A 23,751-nucleotide genomic window follows, 5' to 3' on the forward strand; every position below is an offset into this window, starting at 1 on the left:
GCAGCCACAGTAGCCGTGAATATCATCAATAGCACGGCCACCCGGGCTTCAACTAAAGGCTGAGAAGACATCTACTATAAACTGGGATAAGAAGGAGTTAGAAATTAGTAAACTTGAAATTAATAGTTGGATAGTATGAAAAAAATTGTTTGTGGGGGCTGGAGAGATGGCCCAGCAGTTAAAAATGCTTGCTGCTCTTACGGAAGACTAGGGTTCAGTTCCCAGCACCCACACTCCCATGCACCCACGTGGTGGCTCACAACCATCTGTAACTCCAGATTCAGGAACCACCCTCTTCTGGCTGCCTCCAGTTCTGCATGTGTGCGGTGCATATACAAATAAGTGTTAAAAGTATCAAGTAAAATATAATGAAGTACCCAAGGATATAGTCCAGCATCCCCTGGGGTACCAAGTTGCTGATAAAACCTTGGACCATACACTGTGAAAGTAAGCAAGGCTGAAAGACACCACAGGACCAAGTCTTTTCTGGAAGTCCTGGAGAACAAGGGAAATGTCACCAGGAAGAAGAAGAGAGTTGGGAAGCTTTGCTGCTGTGGCCCAGCAGGTGTGAAGGTGCCTTAAAGGCAGACGTTAGGGAGCCTATTCAGTATCATACAAATAATACTCCTGGCTATGCTCCTGGCTATGCTGCCAATCTGTACTGTGCATCAACTCTACCACACACCGTGAGACCCAGAGAGAGTCTCAGGACCTGGGTTGCTTTGGCAGTTATTCTAAGAAAGTAGGCAAGCTGGAATACTGAAATAATGGAGTCAAAGTGCCTTGTTTTTCTTTTTTGTTTGTTGTTCGTTTGTTTTCAAGACAGGGTTTCTCTATATAACATTTCTGGTTGTCCAGGAACCCTTTTTATAGACCAGGCTGGACTTGAACTCACAGAGATTCTTCCGCCTTTGTCGCTCCCTGTCCAGTGCTGGGATTATAGGTGTATGCCACCACCACCCAGCCATAATGGCACCTTGTTAAAGATGTCTGGAAGGTTGGATCCCCAAGGCCCATTGCAATTCTCTTTGTAGTCCTCTTGATTGTACAGGTGGGCAATGAGTTGAGAGTTAGAGTTGACCAGCTGAAAGGCCTCTTGCTGTTTTGGAAAATTAAGTTCCCTGGGTAGCACAACTAAATAGAAAGTTGAACTGGCTAAAACATCCTTCCTAGAGCATCATTTAGGGCTGAAGTCCACAGCGAGGCAGCAGATACTCTTAATTAAACCATGTGACCCAAGGGCTAAAGCAGGTGAGATCAGCCTACACTGCAAAGGTCACTTTTCTTATAGAGTAAGGGATTGGGAAAATACAGTGTTGAAGTTTCTCACCCGTAAAAGAAACACTGACCATGCTAGGTAACCTGCTAGCCTGTCTCCTCAGAATGTCCCCTCCCTGCCTTTTCATGACTCGGAAGATGTACCACATAAGAGTGATCTTCATGTTCTACAAGTGCTGCGGTTCGAATGGTGGTCCTCCGGTGTTGGGAGGTGGGGCCTTGTGGAGGTGATTATGTTGTTAAAGATCAATGCCCTTTTCTCAGGACAAGGCTGATTTTCACCTTGAAAATGAGTTTTCTCCGGAAACACTAGGCTACTTATTGTGACAGCAGATGTTTGAAAGGTAGGACCTCTGACTCTTGGTCCTCCCCACATGACTGACCAATCTTAGACTTCCAGCCTCCCTACCAGGAGCCTAACAAAGCTTGCGTCTTTTGTAATTGCCTGATGCTAAACACAACACAGTGATAACTGCTAGAACATGACAAAAACACCAGTGCTTTGCTACTGTGCCTTTAGCTTTGGTTTCCTGTGGTTCGTGTTACCCAGGCCTCACTCCACTTCCCCTCCTACAGTGCTGGGTGCATTGCCTCCTTCGCTCCAGCACTCAATCTAGCCATCCTGATGTTTTTCCATCATCCCTCTAGAGTTGACACCTAGTCGCTGCCTGCCCTAGATCCTCCTCTCTAAATCACAGCATCTTCTGAAAGCCCCTCTGCTGTGCTGTTTCTCCTAACCTGCACAGCATTGGCCTGAGGCTATGGGCACTTGCTGCTTTCTTTCCTAGCTGTGTCAGGTTTCTGATACTCCTTCCTCTCTGATTGCCTTAGATGCTCAGCTCATGCAACAAACATCTGTGACTGTCTCTTCCCCTCAGCCCATAAGTTCTGCTACACCTTGACCCTGTCTCAAATCATGTGCCCCATCATCACCAGATACTCCTTCCTCTCTGATTGCCTTAGATGCTCAGCTCATGCAACAAACATCTGTGACTGTCTCTTCCCCTCAGCCCATAAGTTCTGCTACACCTTGACCCTGTCTCAAATCATGTGCCCCATCATCACCAGGCGGGCCCCACTCATGATTACACCTCATTCATCCTACAAGTTCCTAAACATCTGCCACACATCCACTCTCTAACAACTGCTTCTCCTTGAGGACAGTCCCTTACCCCTGCCACTCCAACCTTTCTTGGGTGTTCTTCCGAAGGAACTCCAAATCACTGACCTTGGTTAGTTATTACCACTGTCCCCTGGGGTTATTGCTTCTCTGCTTGACCAGGTTGGTGTGCAGTTCCTTATCATGAGTATTCATTCTGGTGTCTTATTCTCATGCACCTTACCTACCAAAACAAGAAGAAATAGAACAACTGAACTGCCTAAATGCACTTTGTTTATTCCTAACCCACAGGTAAGAAACTAATCTCGCAGGATTGCAGGGGTGTTAAAGAGGCGGCTCAGTAGTTAAGAGCACTGGTTGCTCTTCCAGAGGTTCTGAGTTCAATTCCCAGTACCCACATGGGGGCTCATAGTCATCTATAATGTGATATGATGCCCTCTTCTGGCATGCATGAAGACAACATTCATACACCTAAATAAATAAATCTTTTTTAAAAAGGAAGCAGAAACTAAGTGGGGAATGAATAGCAAAGAGGACCATGCAGACCTGGTTAGCCTATATTCATATAACTGCAGGCCACATCAAGCAATCAGTCCCCATCATTCTTGGATCCGTTTCACACTTCTCTTGCCTGGTTTCCATAAACTCTGTCTTTAGTCAATGTAGGAACTTTACTTCAATCTTCACTGAGGAAAAAAGTTCTGACGAAAATGGGTTTTTATTTTATACAAATTTCCAAGACTGCCCCTGTCTGGCCAGGTGGTGCCACCTTGCCTCCTCCTATGACATCACTGTCTCTGAAAGAAAATGTCCTTCTCTGCTGGCATTCTGGACCATCCCCCCTCAGCCTGCCATGCACCACGTGCTCTCAGAAACAAACTCTTCCTCTTGCATATCACCTTTTCCAGCAGAGATATTCAGGAATGCTCTGGGTTCAATCTTCAAAAAAGAAATAGTTGGATTGTATCTTAAGTTATTTTAGGACGTCTACCATCACCCATAGATTGAGCAATTTACACAGGATTTGACTTCAGATTAAAGTGTAACTGAAGAGCAGTTCCAGTCCCTGCTGGGACTTTGGGGTCAACGATGCCAAAGCATGAGTTTCCAGCTCAGCAACACCAACACAGCCTAAGAGTTCCCCAGGGGGAACAAATATCAAAATAATCCATAATGCAGAGAAAAGAACACCCATGCCGGCTTCTTTTATGAATTGAAAAATTGTCCAACCCCATAATAGAATGGAAAATACCCACAATTCCCTAGTGCTGGTTCATTAAGAATACTTGAAATACAATTAGATAAAATGAAAAGATTGAAAGAAGATCTCTTCTTTATGCCAATAATAACAATGGGTTCATTTAAGATGCACCTCTAATTTAAATACATTGTTGTTTTAAAAGAAGATGAGTGAATAAGATATTTTGCATTGACCATTTATTTTTAGACATTGATTTATTGGCTGCATTTTTTAGGATAAAAATCGTAACACATCTGTCTTCTACCCCAAACTGTTCAATAGATGTGCTTGGCGTAGACTGATGAATACTTTAGAATGTAGCTCAGAAATTCAACTAGACATGCAAAGTAGCCTTCTTAGAGATTAATTTATGCCAACCCGAGTTACCAACCCACTAAGGAGCACACAACTGCTCTCAAGTGTCTTCCTTTTATAAAGGAATCATTTAAAAATATTAGTCCTTTCAACTGTGTGAAATGCTACTTGCACTGTAAAATTTTATTTTCTGTGTAATTGTTTGTAGACAATACTTTCATGAACATGGACTTTGATGGTTTTAGTGGGAAGCTCATAATGTGTGACCCAGTCTTCTAAGCAGAGTAGAGAGGGTGTGTAAGATAAAGACACCAAACATATTCTATTGAGAGGCAAACAATACAGACTATTGTTTGAACAAAAAGACTTCAAGCAAGGTGGAGTGGAAGATAATACCAGAACTCCCTGCCATACTTAGTAAACATGAATCCTCTACATCGCAGTCTGGACTTACTTAGTCTTGATTTTTACACATTAATACCATACCTTTTTAAAAAGAAACATTTGACATAAAGGGGTGGGCTTTGCTGGTTCTTTGTTTGTTTACACATTATCTTTTACGTGCTTGAGAAGTGTACATTTCCGTAGTACATTCCAGTGACTTTCGGTGCTGAGAGTCTGTGGAACGTGATCTGGAACCCAAAGGGAAGACTCATGACACACAGAGGTGCCAGTCATGAGCAGACCTGAAACAATGGGACACTCGTGTACCTCTATTTGCACAGGTCTCCCAGGAATGGCCTTTCACACGGTTGGGGGAGGATTGTGGAGGGTATGCTACATGTATAAAACGCAGCAATAAGTGCTGAGTTAGTTGGTAAGGTAAAACCGTTTACCTTCTTTACAATCACTTCTATTATTGAGCAAGTAGATTTTTAGGTTTGATTTTCCATTAGTCCCTTCAAGAAAATAATGCTCAGTAGCCTTTATCTTGCCTCATTACAAACTTTATCAAAACAATCAAATATATGGTAATATTCTATGGTGCCTAGCATGTACGAACCGTTTGCCCCTGTTGGGCAATCATCATGAAGAATGAATTTGCCTTTTTTACTCTCATGGATATTTTTAGATATGTATGCTTGATCACTTTTAATTTAAAAAAAGAGTTGTGGTTGAAGTCAGAATAAGCATCCAGAAATATTTGTACAAGCTTGCAATCTGAGGCAGGGGGATTAAGAATACCAGGACCATCTAGCCTACTTATGAAGAGACCTCCATGTATCTCCCCCTCAGATAAAAGAAAGAACAAGAAGAAATAAAAATAATTAGAAAATAGAGTAAGAGTCATTGCAAAGGTAAGCAGCCTTTCACTTCTATTTCCCTTAAATAAAAGTATAATAATTGCAAATAATAGGAATGTCTACCTTTCAATCTTTTTTATTAGCCACATAAAGAAAATGTAATGCTCACAGAAATATGCAGGCCACCATTCAACATTGTTCAGACACTGCCAGGTGAACCACGACAAGCTCAGTGAAGTCTACCAAACTGTAGTGCACATCCTTAAGCTCAACAAGAAGTCTAAGGTAATAGTGTAGATTAAATATCTCAGGCAAAATTAAAATTGGGAATTTTGTTGATTAATCTGAAAAAAAACATAGTCCTGATCTGCTTACCAATGAGTTTTGTCCATTGTTATCTTATTGGTTATTACTGGATTGTAGGCATGAAACAATTATCTGCAGATGGGACCCAAAGCCTTTCTGGAAGGAAGGGATCCTAAGCATAAACATGCCACTCTGCAGGGAGGCCAGTGTCTAGGCTGAGGAGGAGGCCCTCCCTTCCTTCTTATTTACTCTCTGGTACGATCTGACCACACTGCAAGCTTCTTTCCCTGGGTCAGAAGGAAATTGTGGAAGCCCTTCCTGCTCCAGCAGTGTGTGAAACCAAAGCATCGCAAACAATGCACATTGCCAAAAGGAGAGCCGACAGAGTCTAGGTTTCATTTGGTTTTATGAGATGGGAAGTATACTTCCTTCGGGGTTAATAATCCATAAGACATACAAATCACAATATGTTGACTTGATCCTACCTGTGAAGAGTCAATAGGAGTCAAAGTTCTCTGATTCGTGCTCTTTTTCCACAGACATATTTAAAATAAGAGAAAAAAATGGAAATGAAAGAACACGAGAAAGAACACAGGAGTGGACTGAGTGATTTTGACCCATACTGGACAACCATTGACAGCACATCGAACTTACCAGGCTACTGACAACAGGTCTCACCTCTGAGACTTTGCAAAGAAATTGAACATACATGATTTTGACTTTTGGGCTGATACAGAACTATATGGGTATATGTAAACAAGTATGTGTGCACACGTGTGCTATAAATACATTTCATAAACACTGATATAGGACAATTCTCTTCATCATTTATGATTTTTGGAGTGCAGTCATGCAGAATGACAGGCAGATGTAAGGTAGGTGTCACTGCAAGAAGTCACAGAAAGGTGGATGTGTGATGGCAGATAAGGGCTGGGAAATTTGTTTCTACTGGGATATACTGGCCGTTGGTCCCACACGATCAAAAATTAAATAAACAGAGGCTCACATATAAAAGAAGCCTTTCACTTAGCTTTGACCAAAGGAATGGTTCAAATTGAACTAACAAAGACCTGTTTGGATGCCCAACAAAATAAAATTTATATTTTAATCACAAAAAACAATTGAATTGGTTATTTACATTATAAGTTTTTAGTATTTTTAGTTTTTTTCAAATAGACTGCCTGATCTAACCATACATGTAGAAAATGTTGGTGTCTTGTAATTGAGATGTGTTTGTGTCTATGGGAGCAGGTGTACTGTAGTTTTGGGAAGGATTTCTCTTTAGACCCAAAGTATATGGGATCAAAACTCCCCCAAAAGTCTTCTCTCCTCTCTCTGAACCATAGAGCTTGTCTCTTTCAACAAAGCTAGTTAGTGCCTTTCAGTCTAGATTCTTAGTTACTAAGAAAATGAAACAGCAATAGATTTGTATAACTCGTACTCTACAATAAACATTTAGGAGCTGTAAAATTAGATTTTTAATTTTTTCCCTGACAGGTCACAAAAGGATCTATGCATTTTCATGTCATCTGTTCGTTCTGTGTTCCATGACCAAGTTTCTCATTTGCTAGTCAGTTATTATCAATATCTTTATACAAAACTTGTTCTGATAGGGATAGTGAACTTAACGAAACCATACCACCCCAAGCCTTTGAATGAGTTTCCTCCAACTGCTAGGACATGGTCCATCTGTGGAATACAGACCCATGAAGCTCTAACATTAGATTCTGAAGGATGAAGTACTCCTCAATCTTTATTGAACAAGAAACAATTGTGCTCTAAGGCCAATGTATCCCATTGAAGAAAATGAGTACACTGACCAACCAAACACACCCTAACGTAGCAAAGAAGTAGGCATCATGGTAGCAATTTAGTTCTTCCAGTTCAGGGGTACACACCCGTCCTTTCTGTGGAACTCCATGGAACGTGGTCAGGATCACAGTGTAACCAGTTGCCTATAGAAGTACAGCTGCTCTGGTCCTAAGAATGCCAACTTTCTGTTGCAAAATGAACACATGGGGCTCCTTCAATTCTTCCACAAACATAGTCTGGGTCTCAGAACAGTTCACTGTCCTAAAACACTGTCTCAAAAGTAAGAACACCCTTGGGAGTAAAGGTGGTCACATAATATAAATACTTGATTTTTCACTGTTTGTTTTTACTAAGAAGACCCAGTTGAGGGCACAAGGTACACTTGAAGCTTTCTCAGAGCATCACTTCTCTCAAAAGAGGGGATGACAGAGGTCTTGGCTGGGAAGGAGAAACTTCAACACGGCGTTCTTCCTTGTTGTTAATCCTTCTTTGGTTAGCTAAAACTAATGCTTTGTGAAGCCCAGAGCCAAGTTCCCATCTCTACTTGTATGTGATATTTAAAGACCAAGGGATCTGTTTCATTTTCAGGTCCACAGAGAAATCTCTACCAAGGGTCCACAGTAGTGCAATGTCATATACCAGGAGATAGGTAAGTAGCACCCAGATCATCTTACAGGAGTGAAGAAGTGATCTGTTTTGCCTAATTTCCTCTACCTGGAAAAGTGGTCAGCTCTCCTGTCACGCTGCTGAGAACCCTGCCTGTCTGTTATTGTCGTCTTGTGCCTAATGGAACCTTCTTCCAGACTTGTTTCTTTCAAGCTATTGTTTGTTCTTTGCATTAATCTGCTGTGATACAGAGGGGAGGATGCAGAGATCACAGACATTAAAGCAGAATACAGAGAAAGAGGAGCAGAATAGGAACACCAGTAAGTTTTTTTAAAAGGGGAAAAGGGGAAGGTGACAGAAGGGAGAGAGAAACATTGTGAGAGTGAGTTGGCATTTGTAAAGATCAGCATGTCTGCACTATTAACCAACAAAGAACGGGAAAATGATAGAGACCAGGATATCTTTATTCCAGGGGATGAACGGCAAATGAGATCTCAAGATATCTAGCTCTCTCCCTCCATCCCCGCTGCTCTCTCTCTCTATCTCTCTCTGTCTCCTCTCCCTTTTCCCTTTTCAGTACCACATTTTGCAATGAACCATACTGTGAGAAACAATCCTAGGAACAGCCGCACTGCAGTGTGTGTGTGTGTGTGTGTGTGTGTGTGTGTGTGTGTGTGTGTGTGTGTGTGTGTGTTTGGGCAGCTGAGATTGCTAACTGACCCTATTGCTTGAAAGGAGAAGGGCTTCCCTGGTGGTGTGTTTAAGGCAGTTTGCAGAGCTCTGGCTTTGCTGTTTATTCCATACACATGAGGGTTTTCCTTTTACCAATCCTATCATATTCATCTACTCCCATGTTTCACTTCTTCTTCAGGTGAAATATCACCACAGGGGTAAGCACCAAAATGGCCAGAGTGCAAATAGCTGTGATGGATGTTTCACCCAGGGAAGGAAGAAGGGAAGCAGGGCCTGGTGCCTGTTATTGCTCAGAAGTCGCACCAGCATTGCCTTGTATATAACCAAGATGGTTCACAGTGCCTCCATGAGTCCTCAGATAGAATCTTCCATGAACGTAAGCTAACTTCAAATGATTTTGCTAAACACACTACTGTTTCATGGCTTTAAGACAAAGTCATCGCTAATGCTAGCTAGTAGGAGCTGCGTTGGCATGGCATTATTGCTCTCATATATCTACTGCAATACAAAATTCAGATTATCAGCCCTTCTCAGATTACACACATCTATGAAAATAAATCACTAAATATGAAACATCAGTCATTTCAAGGAGGCTGGGAAATCCTCCCCAAGGGACAACCCTTAACCACAAAGATGCATATAGATGCTATCCTGAGGACTGTTCTGTGCTTTGAGGATTTCATTTTAATTGTTTTTGTTCTGTTCTATTCCTGGAGAAGAAATAAAAACATTGGCAGGGGATGACTCTGGGAAGCAGCCCACACATGGAAAACATACCCCAGAATCTCAAATTGATCTCTGCAGGGCTAGCTTCTCTTGGAGGTAATTCCAGTGTGTTTCAGGCAAGGGCTTTTACCATTGGATGTGTGCCCAATGCTGCTGCCTCCCCACCCTCCCTTTCTCCAGTAGCTCTCCCATTTGACACATCATTTAAGAAAGACAACTGGTGTTCAGTCTTTAAAACATGGATGTTGGTGTCTCCCAATACCTAGGCAGCAATTTTCTTCTATCCACAGTCTACACAGCAGCAATATAAAGCACAGTGTAGACCCTTGACTTTGACTCACATAGTCCTACTAAAGGTCAAGCTATTTAGTGCCTGAAAGCTATTGCTCCCTCCCTCCCCCCCACACTGCATGTAAGTATCACATATGTTCTTTCTACAAATTGGTATACAGGTGCCATTTAATCAGTTCAGATTCAGAAGCTACATCTTCAAGGGTCTGAGAGTTCACTCCCCCATATTTCCCCTTTACATATTTTCTTATAAGACATACAGCTTAATCAATTAACAAACTAAACAGCTTATATACTGGCAATATGTTACAGATGGATTTATGTCAGAATAGATCACATGAAATGACCATGTGGTACCCCAGTGCGTGGTGTCTTGGTAGAGCCCTGAGGACACTGACAGGAACATCTCTAAGTAGTGCTGTGTGAATACAGACACATGCGGATCTGTATCTACATCCATCTGACTAGGCCAAAAGGAGCAGGTAGATGCAAGATAGAGACACACCCATGCTGGATGGGGCCACTGCACACCTTGCCATGCCGTTTGAAGGGCAGTTACGAGTTACGAGTTACGGGTTGCTGGTTTTGCAGCCATTTAAATTACACTTTAGGGAAAGGCTTCTCTAATTGTGTCTGATTTGTTTTGTGTAGTAAGCACTGTTGGAAGGAGACCAAAGCAAGAGCAACTAGAAGTTAAGTATACATTTCAGCTTAGCTGTGATAGAGGACTTTGGAGAAGCAGGCAGAAAGATTTATCTGAATTTTAGGTTGGCTCTCTCTCTTGCTGTTTTCTTGACATTGCATTGTGTGCATTTGTGCGTGTGTGAGAGTGTCTCCGTGTATGTGTATGTGTTGTGCAAACTGTGTATGTGCGTGTGCATGTGTGCTGTGTTCTATCACGTCATCTCCTGAAGAACACTGGGTTTCGCAGGCAGGCGGCTAGTCACCTGCAACAACCCAACGGTCCTGCTGAGGCTTCCAGGCTGCTGTCAGTGTCGGATGCGAGGGTCTGGTCGGTGGACATGGAGGAGATGTCATTGACAGACGAGGATGGAGGGAGACTCTCACTGCTGTTCACTGCTGCACCTGTGCTGAGAAAATGAAGATCAACATGACTAAATCTGGAACCAGACCCATGTGGACACCATCAGAGTGCAGGGATGGGTGCCCACAAGAATACACATCTTCTCTATTCCGCAAACCTCCACAGAACTAACACAGCAAACTGACGTTGATGGTGAAAATCAAGAAGAAACAATGCAGAATTCCCATATGTCACATTTATTCATGGGTTAATGGTCATCAAATTTCACTCCAAATCAGAAATTACCAGTCGCACTGCCCCAAACCTAAGTCCCACACTATTGTAGCATAACTGAGCTTGCATGAAGTCAAGTCATTTACATTCTTAGTTAGGACCAGGAGGACTGTATTGTCTTTCAGGGACAGAAAATCACTGATATATGGAGAAGAGAGATGAATAAAATCCTTAATGTAGAAGTCTGATCCCAATGTCTTTAATGAAGGAGCAAAACAAACAGAAGTGCTGGTCTTCGCCTAGAAACAGGTGAAGGCAAAACCCTGTGACCTGAATTTTTGATGACTATAGCTCTAGGAAGATGAAAGTGTATGAAACATGTAGTATTACATAATCATTAAATATAATTCTGAAACTCAAATCCATGCAGAAAAGTCAAACCTTCTGAGGAAAGTTAATGAAGGGAAACTAAGCCAGTGTACCCCTTTAAGGTCAAGTCCCTTCCACAGACTTGCTTGCTTAGGATCTGCAAACATTTGGGTTATTAATCTGAAGCTGTCTTTTATCCTACTACAAGACTCTGAAACTCTGAGAAGGCACTTTCAGCAAAGGTATGCTGTGATGGGCTAGATTCAAGAACAACAAAGAAAAGATGAGCCAAAAGCACCAGAAAGCAAAATTAAGCCACAGCAACCTGGAAACAGCCCGTTTCTCCCTTTCCCTGTCTCTGTATTCATTATGCCTAAGTGATGCATTAACAGAGTGTAAGCTTTATAGAAGAGGCTGCTATCTAAAGTACCCGCAGCTTAAGAAACAGGAAGAATGGAGACTTCCAACTAAACTTGTCTTATTTGAGAAACAACAGTGTGAAAGATCTACTTGGTGAAAAGTCATGACTGAAATGAAGAACAGATGAATTATCACACAGACTCAATATTAAGAAAGACAACAAAACAAAAGACTGAAGAGGGGGAAGAATTCAAAGTATGAGCTCCAACAGCAGATATTGTACGAGAAAATTGTGATAAAAATGTAAAGTTACTAGGGGGGATCTCATACATTTGCACCAAGACAGTTTCATACATTTGCATACATTTACAGTTTTATTTGACTGTAAAATGCTTACATGAACTATGAGAAATACATTAAAAAAACCAGAAAAAGAAAACCTAATGTGCACCAGTGCCCAAGTTAGTGACAGGAATGACTAAACTTCTCTTGTATTCCTAGTGTTCTTCACTAGTAAAGTTCCCTGTATCTATTTCTTCATACCTTGATAGTTTCATATACAGAAACTCTGTGGCACTTTTCATGCCTTTTAAATTCTTTTTAAAAAGCTAGTACTCCTAATTAACAATGTTGGCAGTTTCCTGTAAACAATTACCACTTTCATCAAAGTAGTGTATAAAGTAAATTTACCTGGCTTCAGTTTGTTTCAATATTACTTAATTACAATCCTCATGGAAAAACGTATAGAGGTAGGCCAGTCCCTCACACTGCCATGGACCCCACAGTGGAGTTTTCTCTACACCCTGCACTGGAATTCGTGCTCCCACGGAAGTGCTGATCTCCAATAACCCAGTGTTATTGTGGTGTTCTCTGAGCCATCTTCATGGCAGGGATAAAAACAGCATCAATACTCTGGTCAGTGTGGGATCAATTACAGACCTAACAGGATGAGACAGCTTTTCAGTGCTGTCCATTTATGTCCAGGATGATGCAATTTTCAGTTATGCATGGTTTTCAAAGCAAGAGACTACAGTTTATATTTAGATTTTTTTTACTATAGAGTTGAAAAACGTTTGATCTCCCCACAATCATTTTATTAAGCTGTAACTCGTGTATCAGATAAGTTATTCACTTTGTTTGTTCAGTTCAGCATTCCTAAGTGAATTCTGAGTTGCACCAGATGACCATATTTAACTCTGTAGCACTTTCATCACCCCAGAGGAAGTCTTGTAGTCAATTCCTCAACCATCCATAAATGTATGTACACACACGTGCACACCTGTGTGTGAAAATATGTGTGAATGTGTGTGCATATATGCTGCATGTACACATGAAGGCCACAGAACGACTTCGGGTTTCATGCCTCATGCGCTGTCCACATTTTGCTTTTTGAGGCAGGGTCTCTCATTGGCCTGGCACTCACTAAGTAGGCCTGACCGGTGGTCCAGCCAGCCCTAGAAATTCTCCTTTTCCTACCTCTCCCGTCCTGGGTTCACAAGCATGTGTCCCCATGTCGAGCTTTCCCCAAGGGGGTTAGGATATTGAATTGAGTTCTTCACGGACTGCACTGTCTCTGCAGGCCCCTAGCAGCTTTTGCCTCCATGGTTTTGTGCATTCTGGACACTTCATATACATGGATGCTACTGCTTCTGCCTCAGATTGCTTAAAGCACAATACATCTTCAGAGGGGAAACTTAAACAGCATGTCAGCATTTGTTCCTTTATAGCTGAATTACAGCCATCACACTACACATCACTTTTTGCTTACTTCTTGGTTGATGAGCATTTGCTAAATACCAAGTTATGAATAATGCTGTCACAAAGCTGCTATGAACATCCACACAGACACTTGGTATGGCTGTGTTTTCACATCCCCTAGGTACTGAGCTACTCCCTGAAAGTTCTATTTAGTTGATTCCATTTGAAGAAGCTCTGATCTGTTTCTGAAAGTGAGCACACCAGTTTACATTCCTACAGGAAGTTTTAAAGAATTGCAGCTCCCTCACACCTTCACAAACATTCATCAGCTTTCTCAATTATAGAAACAAGTATGTGTAGCTCGATTGCCACTGTGGATAATTTGCATTGCCCAGTGGCTAACCATTTTAAGTATCTTTTCATGTGCTTGGTGGTCATTTGTATACCTTCTTTGGAGAAAAATCTGTTTGAATGCTTTGGTCAGTTAAAATTTACATCATTTTCTTCTTATTGAGCCATAAAAGTACTTTACCATTGGGGAAGGAGTTCTTCTCAGATGTGTAATTTGTCTGTCTTGACAACAGACACTCTGGCTTTGAGATGACCCTTTTTAGTCTGTTCACAAGTAGGCAATAAATGGACCTTGTAAAGTATAAAACCAAACCCAAACAAAAGGAATAAGAACAAGGACTTTGGCTTAAGCTAATTTATTACCCAGAAGTTTATGAAACTCTATTAAACAGAATTGAACTATATCAAATCTGTTTACAATGCCCATCTGTCTGGTACATCCCAGCACATGATAAACAACCCCTTCTTCTACACTACTCAGGAGGACTCAGTAGAGAGATACAAGTTTTAAATTGTCATCAATATAGTATTAGTAATTTTTCAATAAAATGGTGTTTAAATGAATTAAAAATGTTAATGGTGTCACAAATGAGGCTTATTAGCTACTTGCAACTTTAATTTGAAAATAAAAACTAGATTTAATGGAATGAAATAATTTGTGGATTTTTTTTTTGGCCAGAAGTTATCTAATCCAAACTATTCTTTGGTAACTTTTTTTAAAATAGAAAATATTTTCTTGATAAAGCCTTCTCAATCACAAAAGAAAACATAAATATAAAAAGTGAGGAGAAAAAACGAGAAAACTAGAGGGGAAATGATTATTGAGGGACAGATTCTCCAGTAGCTGCAAGATCTAGAGCCTCAGGTTATTTGAGCTTGAGGTTTTGTTTTACTTTGTTTTTTCCTTAATCAATCAATCAATCAATCTCAGTAGTCTGGACCACTGGCTGGCGGGGGAGGGGAGGCTGTGCTTCCAGGATAGAGAAGACTGAGCACTTGAGAAGCAAAGAATGAACACCCAGATCACCTGGGAAGCTTCATCTTCTCCGCCTGTTCTGACAAAGCATCCTTCTCTCTACTTGCCTAGGGCAGCTGACTTCTCAGGAGGAACAGGGTGCCGTGCATAGAACCATCTGCATATGTTACAGTGCTAACCTTCTGTAATATCTGCAGATGCCTGCTCCTGCTTACCCTCAGTAGACATTTACAAATCAGTTCAGGAAGCAAGTGGTGCTGCTACTGAAAACAGGTAACTCTGCAGGTAAGATCAGAGAGCAAAAGGGAGTATAATTATTTAGGGATACATCTGAAATTTAGATGAATTTTTATTGATACATAATGATTCTGCCAATAAATTTTAGACCTATAAATCATTCTCTGGGTGTACACTTAACTTCTTATCTACATTTTTAAATCATTACTATATGATAGGTTTTGATATTGGAACCACTTTGTTCCTCAAGAAGTACATTTACTTATTCCTTACATAAGATTCCTAGTGTTTCGCCGGGTGGTGGTGGCGCACGCCTTTAATCCCAGCAATCGGGAGGCAGAGGCAGGCAGATCTCTGTGAGTTCGAGGCTGGGCTGGACCGACAGCCTCAAAAACAATACAGAGAAACCCTGTCTCGTAAAAAACAAACAAACAAACAAACAAAAAAACATTCCTAGTGTTTTGATTAACAAATAGTGAGAGAACCTATATGATAAAAGTATTTCATCCTGGCTTCTTACAAAACAAAATGTTATGCAAACATTCCTGATGAAAGATAATTACCATGAAACTGTCACGGGTGATGTTTACAAAGCATTTTAGTCATCGCTCTTTCTTAGTTTACTTCATACACACACACACACACACACACACACACACACACACATGCCCATATGTGAAGGTACACACATGCACACATAAAGTACACACATGCAGTGGCATGCAGTTAAAAAGTAAACAGTTTTCTCTCCAGGGGGAAATCACTGTGATTTATGGGTTCTGCCAGCTTCCATGTTGTAAATCTTCCCTTGTTAGTTTCAAGTGGACAATCTGAGATCAATAAATTCTCACTAGAGAAGAGATGTACACAGTTATTCACATAAGCTGGCAGAGCCAGCTTCTGCTGCCATCCAGTATGTATGTGACACAAATACACCATACATAAATGTGCCATGTAAGATAGAATACATATAATTTACCAAATATTTTTTCTGTAAATCATCCAATAAAATGTATAGCCTGCTGTTATTTGAGCTATAGATTAGGTATGCTTGCTAACTATAGTTTAGAGAATATGTAAAATTAGGTAATTTTTGATTGGTACAAGTAGATGGAATGGTTAAAAAGGGTCTTAACTCTCGCACCAGGTTAACCTAACTGGTGTTCTTTAAAAATAACTATTCCCACACTATACTAAGTAGGCCCACAAAAAGGTTTATGGATGTACATTTTCCAAAATGAGTGAACCAAACTGTTACATTTAAAGCCAGACAGCCTTATCTGAAAAATGGAAAAAAAATGCCCTCGCAAGAGCCTATATTAGTAACTTGGCTCATCCATGTTCATGGATATTAACAGGGCAGATAAATAGGTATAACTGTGGGGTAAGAACATGCTTAATTGCATACTGTGTTAACCCTGAAATCCTGCCTAGAGTTCTATCTTTGAAGTGTGTGTGTGTGTGTGTGTGTGTGTGTGTGTGTGAGAGAGAGGTGGGGCAAGAGAGAGAGTAAATAAATATTTACTGAGAAAGAGAGCATTTAGGCCCTGTATGATACACAAAGATTATATGTGCATTTGACTCAATGAGCTTGTAATAAATAGTGGATAATAAGAAAAGTGTTGTATGTTTGCAACACAAGAGCTAGTAGGAAATGCAGAAAGATCTTATTTGGAGAGAACCATGGAAACTTTTTTGGGACAAGGTGGTATGGAAAGGAAATAGCCTGAAGTGAAGATGACTAAAATGACTTCTGCAAACCAGTGTCCACACATCCTGAGATGCGAGGTTGTCCTTTGTTACCTATCGCCGCTTTACCCTCCCAATGACCTTGGGGAAACATATTATGGTGATTATAACTGTACATGGTCCTCTCTAGCTCAGCAGGGAATACCTTAAGACTGTGAAATTCTGTCTGTGAGGACCTTCCAAGCAGCAGTCAGAGCATGTGTCTAAAGAAGATACAGACTTGCAATGGTTACCTTCATTGTCAACTTGACTGGGTTTAGAATAAACTAGGACATGACAGACATACCTCCGGCATGTATGTGAGGACATTTCCAGGGGAGGAGCTGAGTGGTAAAGACCCAGATGAGTGTGGGTGGTGCCATCCCATAGTAAAATATAAAATGAAAAATAATGAGGGCAACAGCACTCACTTTCTCTGCTTCCTCCCCAGCCATGATGTGAACAACTCTTCCTCTGTGACACTTCAATGAAACTGTCAGGTGAAACACGCCCTTCCTCCCTCAGCTGTAAGGTGTTTTCAGTCACAATGAGAGGATGCCACAGTGGCTGTGGATGCAAACTAGTTACTCAAAGAGGAGTATTAATATGATTAATTAATGCATCCTACTTCCTTTTCACAAGGACAATTTGCCAGGTGTGGGAAATGTATAATTTAGAAATAAGACATTCAGTTTTGTTCTCTCTAAAATCAGCATTTCCAGCCTCCATGAGGTTGAATGCAGTTACAGCTGAAAATAAATAATCATATCTTATGAAACTCTCTATAGCTAGGACATAAGTCTCAAGAAAAAAGTGTATGGCATTAACACATATAAGGAGTTAGTTCAGGTAGTCCTTGGATGTATTGTCAGGAAAACCCATACATGTTCAAAGGTGTATTAGACTCTGCAGGTAACAAACTTGAGGTTTTGCACATTGGCTTTATTCAAAGTCTTTTTAGAAGATAATTACACTACTGCCCTGCCAAACTTGGAGAGTTTGACATGGAAAATGAGTGTGAAAAGAGATTCTGGCTGGAGGAATGCATTGTTGACCTCTATGTAACCTGGTGGTCCAGAGAACAAGGAGAATTTACATTTTGTTGAGTATCACTTACCCTTGACCAGACCATGTCATATTATTTCATTGGCATATTAAATTTAGTTTTATAACAACATTATGCTACAACAGCTGGGAAAAAGGAACAACCAAAATGTCCTTCTACTGAAGAATGGGTAATAAAAATGTGGTACATATATACTATGGAATGATATTCAACTTTGCAGGTAAATTATGGAGCTAGAAGAGATCATCTTGAGAAAGATAACAGACTCATGCTCTCTCATTAGAGGCTCTTAGCTCCAAATATTCAGATGGGAGTAGCTGGTACAATTGAAGAAACAAGTAAAGCATGAAGAAACTGTTGCAGGGGAGGAGTTGGGAGCAGTAGAGAGGGAACTAATGGTGTACAAGTGATCTGATGGGGAAATAGGGAAATGTGGACAGGCAGGGTTCTAATTATGGAGAGGCAAAGGAAATAAACATGGAGGAAGGAAGGAATAAAATAACAATGAGGATGTCTTGAAAACATCATAAAGAATCATAATATTAACAGTCTACCAAAAAATCCTTAATACATTTAAGTCTGTCTATAAATATACATATATAATTCAAGTGAAAATTTATCTGAGCTGACAGTGCTCCCTCCATGAGCCCAAGATAAGCAGGAAAAAATACAATACCAGGTATGAGAAGTATTTTATTTTTTATTTTGATTTGATGGTCAGGGTTATCCAAAAGACTCCTGTAACATTCCAGGCTATACTATTACCCTTGGCTGTCCCCAGAGATGGATGGCAGATTCCTATTGCTGAATACACCATGTAGTTCACACATATACCCAGAGAACCCTAAGCTAGAACTGGCTTGAATGTCCCATCTGAGGACTAGCTTTCATGGTGCCATGTGAGCTTCCAAAGGAGGGAAGCCACCAATAGTCCTACTCAGCTATGATGTTGGTGAACCATGACAACAATCTTCATGGCATGGTAACACTGAGATTGAAGTACTAGTATGCACACTTGGTGGTAAACAACAGCTCTATGATTTGACATAAGCCACACCCAATAAGAAAGAAATCATACTCGGTACTGAAAACCTAGCCAACTCCCCAGATCTAGTGAAGTCGTGGATCTTGGGGGGGAACTTACAACTTCCTTTTTACTAAGCCACCATAATCCCTAATTACACTCTAAATATTTCTCTTTATCCCTCCTTACAGTCCTCAACCCTCATCAAGGAAACTTCTCTTTCAAAGAGACAGAGACCATTACAGAAAACCACAGCCAAAATGCAAAGTTTTAGATCACAGTCCCAACATACACATCTACAAAACGATTCCCACATCTAAGGCTCGGAGACCACTGCAGAAGAGGGAGTTTCAGGCTGTAAGAGCCAGAGGATCAGGAGGTTTGCTTGAAACTGTGTTCTGGCAATGTCAGAAGTGACAGCCATAAGGTCTCACCAGCATGAGTTACTGAAGAAGGAGAACATCAATAGACATGCCATAGTAGACAGGGGAAAGTCCAGGAGGCTTCAACTGTTGCAATTTAAGAAAAGCAGTGCCAGGGAGAGAAAGATGCCGTGTGACAAAGTTCAAGCAGAGAGTTTTTATTAAAGAAAGGGATCATAAAAGGGGAAAGGGTAGGGAGGAGACCAGCATCTGAAGACAGGAGCAGTAGGAGAGAGGAAAGTGGGAAAGAAAGAAAAGAGAGAGATGGAACAGACAGAGAGAGAGAGAGAAAAAGAAAGAAGAGTGGGAGATGAGCAGGGCCTTTTAAAGGGGAACATAGTGAATGTTCTCAGTGGTGCTCTTAGTGACTGCAGCTGAGAGTATCCTGTCAGAATCCCAAGGACGGGGCAGTACAAATGCCTAAATACTAATGTCAACCCTAAACAAAGAACCATAGGCACCTAAGAAATAATGAGTGGGAAGAACAGTCTTCCAGGCTGGACTGTTTATGTTTGGGAATGTACCACATACATACACACACACACACACACACACACACACACACACACACACACACACACACACACACACTCACACACACACAAACATGCTATAACAATTAATGAAGTAAGAGGTGATGAATTTGAAAGAGAGCAGGAAGGGATATATAGGAGGCTTGGAATGGGAAGGGAGAAGTATTGTACTTATTATAATCTCAAAAATAAAAGCATTATTTAGAAACACAACACTGTGCTTGCATATTAGGATCATAATTACCAGAAAGGTTTCAAAAGAAAAAGATAGATGCAACATAGGGAAATGATCATAGTACATCTGTTCCCAGGCTCTGTAAGCAATTTTGTTCATGACCACATCCCTCAAAAACCAGGAAAATACACAAATAATGTCACCTCGGTTATTCACAGAGAGTGAGTACCTGAAGGAGAGGGCTGTCCTTTTACTACGCCATTTTTAGTCTTTTCTTCTGAGTTCATCACTTCCTTGTAGATAAGTTCTGTAAGAAACAATTGCCCATGTTATTATAACAGAAAAGCAAAGACTTCCTTAATATACAAACAGAGGTACAAGCTAACAACAAAAAACTTTTCTGTGGTGCTGAACAGATTATTAAATCATGGAGGATTTTCAATCTTCCATTTCTATATTCCCCTGCACTGAGCATGAAGCTTAGCTAAAGCAGGTCCTTGGTACAGCAATTAAGTAAGTGAATGTCTAGAAATGAATAAATTACTGTTTTCTGAATGATCGTGATGGATTTCTGAGGACACGGACTTAAATAACCTCGCTTGCTTGTTCATGTGTTCCTTGGTTGACTTTTGCAGTATTGGAGTTAATACCCAGGGCCTCATGTATGGTAGGAAATTACACTCCCTGGACTGTATTCACAGTCAATGTCTTCACTTTTGGATGTTCTTTTTCCCTTTCAGAGTCACTGCTTGCATGCAAATTCTATGAGCTTTACATTATAATCAATCCTTACAACTTCTGTCTCTAATACCATTTTTCTTCCAGACTTCTATCTTGGACTTGTAAACCCAAGCACAACAGAAACCTAAGAATTAAAAAAAATCATTTTGTTCATTCTCAGACTGGCAGCCAATTTCTTTTCTTGTTGCTGTAGATCACCCTGGAGATGGTCTAGTTTTTTTATGTTGCCAGATTTAGTTAAGTCATTCAGTCCTACTCATCCTTTCTTGCAATGGTTTGTACATCACCATCATCCAGGGATACTTCTTCCTCCAGCTTAGCACCTGTTCTCACTTGCTACCTCACAAGCCCGAATAACGCCTTTGTGTTTCACTTAGACTAAAGCAACCCTTCTGCACCCACCATCTACCATCAGATTTCTCCTGATGTCACTTTCACAGGCTTGTTTTTCCATGGTCACCAATGCCACACAGTCCTTTGACCAGTGGCATCTCTTTATAACACCCTGCGCTTATTTCTAATGTTTGTTTCTCCTTAAATACTCCATCTGGAATTTTCCTTTTCCCAATTTGGGCGATGAATTCTTTAAAACTTGATCAAATTTTCCTTCCATTTTGTTCCTGCTCATTTTAATTTGACCATATGACACTATCTGTAGTTGGATTCCTCAAATCCATTCTTCTCTGTAATTGATTGTATTAGTTTAACATTTCTTTGTAGGTTTAACTCCTATTTCTCTTTCATTTCTTCCTCAGTATAAATTTGAAGCTACAGCTTGCATTTGGAGACGTTTTGCTGAAAAAACTGGAGGGATGTGCTCTCTGATTTGTTTTTATTTTGAAAAATAAGCTTCTAGGTTTACATATATTCTACTTAAACGTGCAAATCTTGTGAATTTTGTAAATCAATTTATGTGGTAGCTATATTTAATTTTTTGTACTTAAAGTACATTTCAAACTGGTTTTTAGATGACGTTTTGTATATTTTGGGGAAGCGAGGCACAGCCAAGGAATAGCTTGTGGAAGTCGGTTCTCTCTTTCATTGTGTGGGTCCAGGGATTAAATGAGGATTTTCAGGGTTAGCATTCTCTCCACTGATCCATCACTCCAGCTTTCAAACTTAATTTTAATTTTATTTACAAACATGGGAGCTTAATTTTTAAGTATTAAAATGAAGCTTGACCCTCCATGACACTTTGGCAATCCATGCTATTTTGGAAAGGTGTCTATAGCTAAATTCTTTTTGGGCTTCTATTAACATAAAATATTAGCTTTAGGAAATTACAAAATAATTACTTTCTCACTTGTATTTCCTTCATATATTACAGCACTGGAGATTAAACTCAGACTGGGCAAACACTAATTGAACCCCTACTCCAGCCCAATAACAAGCCACAGAAACTTCAGTTTTTAATGAAGTGTTGTACAAGAGGAACTCCTTTGTATCAACTATATGGCATAACAGAATAGTTTTTATATCCTGACTCCAGGAAAGCAAAGTGTACACATGAACACAGCACAGTCACCTTTCCATTCTTCAATGGTGTGCTCCCTTTCATCCAGCTGTTTGTCGTATATCTGAGGAGGAGGCTGCGGGACAAAAACACACGTTTTTTATGACAATCAATCAAAACATGACTGTACGCTCATAGTTTGTGAAAATGCCTTTCCACTCATTGATTTTGGTGGTGGCCATACCCTTATATAAGTTGTGGGGAATTATACTAGCTCAATAGTTAAATTTCCTCCTTACATATTGCTCACTAATAAGACAGCAGAACTCATACCTAAAAATATCACTTCCAAGTGCTTTCATCTCTAACCCTCACAGAGGGACAAGGGGCTGGATTGCATATTTGGTTACAAAGACCCAGAATCAATGTTCTCCGTTCACACAGCCTGTACCGAAACTCCCCCAGATCGACAGACTTTGTTTCATTTTCAAACTATTCAAAAGACTCTCCTATGTTGCTCAGAAAAACATAGCTTAAGTTTCCAATGCAGAGAAGGAGTTGTACTAAATTAACCTTTTATTTCTCTTGAGAGGTGGGCTTTAGACATCACATATCACCCTGTCTTAAATTGGTTCTACTCACTCCCCTCCATAAAGAAGCAGTTGCCAGTTTACTATAGAAGGGGGGTCACCTAGAACCCCTGAGTGGCCCCTGAGTTGCACTCTCTGAAGAGACTTCAGCCTGAGTTAATGACATCACCATTCTTCCTATATGGAATTCAAGCAGGACACAAAGTTTCCAGTCACACACTTCCTAGGATGGCAGTTTTCATATAGACAGTCTGACCTGTTGTTGTTCCGAATATGTGGACTTGGGGAAATCCGCCATATTAACTAGAAAGCTCCAACTTGAGTGATGTGACATAGAAAGGCAAACACATTTTGGAAGAGGACATCAGCATAAGGTGGAGGAAGGTGGGCAAGAGGAAATATGTGAGCCAACACCTAGCAGTACAGCAGGAATTACAGCATTTCTGTCACCATTGAGATGAGGATTCCTAGAACCCATTCTTGTCTGGTACTCAAAAAGCAATCGTCTTTGGAGAAACTAAAATGGAGAAACTAAAAGAGCTACAGAATCAGAGGAACCCTCACCTATTAGAACACGGGGGAGAAGGGGGTGTCCTTATAAGGAAGACTTTCGTTAAGATTTTCTGACACCCTCTTGCTTCTGCACAAGATTAATTGGCCTAGAAGCCACAACCAGAGCCATGTGGCCCTTTTCATTCAGCTATAGCCAGGAGAGCAGTGTTGCTCAGTGGTCAGCACACTGTCAGGGAAGCCAAAGGAGGCCTTCGCTCCACCCCAGAACCCTAGGAAGAATGCCTAAAACCCTGACTGTGCAAAGTAAAGGGACCAGAGAATTGGCAGTGCAATGAGACCTGACTGGGGAAGGACCTTCTCCTTCAAACTATAAAGGACTTACAAAGATCACATTGATTTCCTGTAGCGAAAATCCAATTAGCTTATAATAATAAAAACCAGGAGTCAGATATTGGGGTAAATGCTGAAAGATCAGAGAAGAAGCCAGACACTAGATAAACTTCTGACCTCTGCCGAATCCTCAGACTGAATGGCCTGAGCTCTTATCTCTTCCCACCACATCACTTTCCTGCCTCCACCTTCCTAGTACTGGGATTAAAGGCATGTGCCCCCCAAGTACTGGGATG

General features: G+C 40.7%; 1 protein-coding gene across 6 annotated transcripts in view; it reads right to left on the reverse strand.

Annotated features, from left to right (window-relative positions):
* Positions 1 to 9,781: 9,781 nt before the first annotated feature.
* Positions 9,782 to 23,751, reverse strand: part of Mapk10 (mitogen-activated protein kinase 10) — a 256,057-nt gene continuing 242,087 nt past the window's right edge. For 5 of the 6 annotated variants that reach the window (XM_040747536.1, XM_040747538.1, XM_040747540.1 and 2 more), the window contains 3 exons: positions 22,095 to 22,158; positions 20,058 to 20,135; positions 9,782 to 10,717 (listed from right to left, as the gene is read on the reverse strand). In XM_040747536.1, the coding sequence (XP_040603470.1) occupies positions 10,575 to 10,717; positions 20,058 to 20,135; positions 22,095 to 22,158 (285 nt within the window). In that variant the 3' untranslated portion in view covers positions 9,782 to 10,574. Of the gene's footprint in view, positions 10,723 to 20,057; positions 20,136 to 22,094; positions 22,159 to 23,751 lie in introns of all 6 variants that reach the window. The other variant, XM_040747542.1, reaches the window with a different exon arrangement.

This window comes from Mesocricetus auratus, unplaced genomic scaffold (assembly GCF_017639785.1).
Source record: "Mesocricetus auratus isolate SY011 unplaced genomic scaffold, BCM_Maur_2.0 Super-Scaffold_100006, whole genome shotgun sequence".
In the NCBI taxonomy this organism is placed as follows: domain Eukaryota; kingdom Metazoa; phylum Chordata; class Mammalia; order Rodentia; family Cricetidae; genus Mesocricetus; species Mesocricetus auratus.